We start from the raw sequence: 3,503 nt of genomic DNA, 5'->3' as shown, positions 1-3,503 counted from the left end.
AAATGTAAAGAAGCCCAGCCTTATTGCAATGGCCCAATGACATGCAAATGGTAAATTATAACATGACCATGAATAAATATTTATTTTTAATATATTGGAGGTATATTATTTGTATATCAAAAGTTTATTATTTAATAGTATACCAAATATTGTACATTCAATTTTTAAATAATGTATCTTTAAAAAATAACTTTTTTTAAAGATACTAGGAACCACACGTCCCTTAGGAACACCAAGAAAATCTTCGTTAAGAATGTTGAAGACATCATATGGCGGTTGCTTAAGGACAACGAGACCACGGTCTCCAGAGAGCGCATTTAAGTTTATTAAAAATGTATATTTAATTAGTATATTAAAAATATATCTTATATTAATGGTCCACCTTACAAAGTAGGTCATAGTCCATGATTCCATGATATAATTTTTACAAGCTCCGGCGTACAAAGGCAAGTAGATGAGTGATAATTGATATGATGGTTCTATTTTTGTTTGGTAAATGAATGTGAATTTAAAGTATGCTCTTAATTAAGTTTATTTTCAAACATTATAAAATAATATATCTATTATGAAATAAAAGGAAAATGATGGATGTCCAAGTTATGGTTTGAACCTTGGACCATTCACTTAAATGCTAAGACTTAATCCACACAACAACAACTACTGCTGATGACAAATTTGGAGAACATTTAAGAAGTAAATGTGACTGGAAAGCTAGTTCAAGATGAAGACAAAAGCTATGGGTTAGGGGGATTGACCCCTTGACCTTAGGGTAACAAAGAGCATCTAGGCATTTGACAAATCCAACCAAACCAGGACAATTATGTGCATTTATTATACATATATATATTTGTTTACTCATCCCCTGACATTATAAATACCCCCTCCACTCTTTGTAAAATCATCCAGGATCTTCATATATTAAATGCTTCACTTCTTTCCCATTTCCAGACTTTCGGCCATTTCACTTTTATTATTATTACTATTATTTTTATTGTTATTATTAGTAGTAGTACTATAATTTACAACACGTTATCAGCACGAGTGTTCTAAATCTCCAGTGAACGGTACTACTTTCCTACACTCCTTATTATAATTTATATTCTGCATTAAAAAAAAAAATTACTTTATGTCTTCAATTGCCAAACGTGAATTTACTGAGCTTGCCATTGACGGTAGCAACTATTTGACTTGGGCCTTAGATGTTGAAATGCATTTGACATCAAAGGACTTAAAGCAAACTATTGCTGATGAGTCACAAAGCACTGATGCCCAGAAGGCACAAGCTCTTATTTTCCTACGCCACAATTTGAATAACGATCTTAAAAATGAGTATTTGACTGAAAAAGACCCACATGCATTATGGAAGTCCCTGAAGGACCGATTTGACCAACAACTATCAATTGTCCTCCCTCAGGCACAATTTGACTGGCTGAATCTGAGGTTTCAAGATTTCAAATCTGTAATTGAATATAATTCAGCCCTGCACAAAATTGTATCACAGCTGAAGCTCTGCAAACATGAAGTTTCAGAGTCTGATTTAATTGAAAAGACTTTGTCTACTTTTCATGCGAGTAACCTTGTACTCCAGCAGCAGTACAGGGCTAAGAATTATGACAAACACTCTGAACTAATTTCAGCACTTCTTGTGGTTGAAAAACATAATCAGTTGTTGATGAAAAATCATAATGCACGACCAGTTGGCTCTGCACCTGTGCCTGAAGCACATAATATTGCCAAAGGGTGGAAAAATAGAAGAGGTCGTGGTAAGGGTCGTGGTGGTAGACACGGTCGCGGTAACCGTAGAGGTATGGAACGTATTGGTTTTGTCCCGGAAGGTCAAAGCTCATACAATCCCGGTAACCGTAGGGGTACAGAACACATTATTCTTACCCAAGGAAATCAAAACTCATCAAAGAAAAACTCTGGTCATAAACAGGTTTGCTACCGATGCGGATGTAGTGGGCACTGGTCCCGTACATGCCACATACCAAGGCATTTGGTTAATGCTTATCAAATGATGATGAAGAAAGATGATAAGCAACCAACAAAGAATGAATCTCATCATGCCAGTACCAGTTTGCCTGCAGCAAACGCGGTCATAAATAATGATGATGATGATCTCCTGATGAATTATGAAATTGGAGATTTTGAGCTTGAAGAATAGGGTGATCATGCATGGCATGTTGTTGACATTTTATGAATATTTTTGTTGCTTTCCTTTAAGTTTATTATAATAAAATCTTGTAATATATTAATGGCATGATTATATATATCTTTTATCATATGCTTTTAACAGCACTTCGATTTTTTACTGTCTACACGATGGACAATAAACCAATCATGTGCTTGGTGGATAGTGCAACTACACATACTATCCTTACAAATAAAAGGTTTTTTCAGACACTAAACAAGACGGGTAATAATATCACAACAATTGCAAATGATGAGATACAAGTAGTGGGCTCCAGTAGAGCTTCACTTATCCTCCCTAAAGGTACAAAGTTACTAATTGAAAATGCTTTGTTGTACCCCCAATCTAAGAGAACCCTGCTTAGTTTTAAAGATATTCGGGCAAATGGTTTTCATATTGAAACCAGAACTAAGGGAAATCAGGAGTTCTTAATCATGACTCAGTTAATCACTGGTCATAAGCAAGAGGTTGAGGAACTTGCATCTTTATCTTCTGGGTTGTATTATACCCACATACGACCCAACATCTCATGTGTTGCACTAACCATGAAATTAAAAGATCCACATTCTTTTCAAATTTGGCATGACCGCTTAGGTCATCCTGGTCAAAATATGATGGGTCGGATTATTTCTAATTCTGCTGGACATAANAGGTCGTGGTAAGGGTCGTGGTGGTAGACACGGTCGCGGTAACCGTAGAGGTATGGAACGTATTGGTTTTGTCCCGGAAGGTCAAAGCTCATACAATCCCGGTAACCGTAGGGGTACAGAACACATTATTCTTACCCAAGGAAATCAAAACTCATCAAAGAAAAACATTATTCTTACCCAAGGAAATCAAAACTCATCAAAGAAAAACTCTGGTCTTACCCAAGGAAATCAAAACTCATCAAAGAAAAACTCTGGTCATAAACAGGTTTGCTACCGATGCGGATGTAGTGGGCACTGGTCCCGTACATGCCGCATACCAAGGCATTTGGTTAATGCTTATTAAATGATGATGAAGAAAGATGATAAGCAACCAATAAAGAATGAATCTCATCATGCAGGTACCAGTTTGCCTGCAGCAAACGCGGTCATAAATAATGATGGTACCAGTTTGCCTGCAGCAAACGCGGTCATAAATAATGATGATGATGATCTCCTGATGAATTATGAAATTGGAGATTTTGATGATGATGATCTCCTGATGAATTATGAAATTGGAGATTTTGAGCTTGAAGAATAGGGTGATCATGCATGGCATGTTGTTGACATTTTATGAATATTTTTGTTGCTTTCCTTTAAGTTTATTATAATAAAATCTTGTAATA

General features: G+C 35.8%; 1 protein-coding gene across 1 annotated transcript; it reads left to right on the top strand.

Annotated features, from left to right (window-relative positions):
* Window positions 1–1,126: 1,126 nt before the first annotated feature.
* Window positions 1,127–2,164, top strand: LOC116001102. Its single transcript, XM_031241000.1, has one exon. It carries the CDS (start codon window positions 1,127–1,129, stop codon window positions 2,162–2,164), a length of 1,038 nt encoding a protein of 345 aa, XP_031096860.1.
* Window positions 2,165–3,503: the final 1,339 nt, after the last annotated feature.

The sequence above is a fragment of the Ipomoea triloba genome, chromosome 13, assembly GCF_003576645.1.
Source record: "Ipomoea triloba cultivar NCNSP0323 chromosome 13, ASM357664v1".
NCBI classification, from domain to species: Eukaryota; Viridiplantae; Streptophyta; class Magnoliopsida; order Solanales; family Convolvulaceae; genus Ipomoea; species Ipomoea triloba.
The sequence above is the reverse complement of the archived record's forward strand: the minus strand, read 5'-3'. Positions and strand labels throughout refer to the sequence as shown.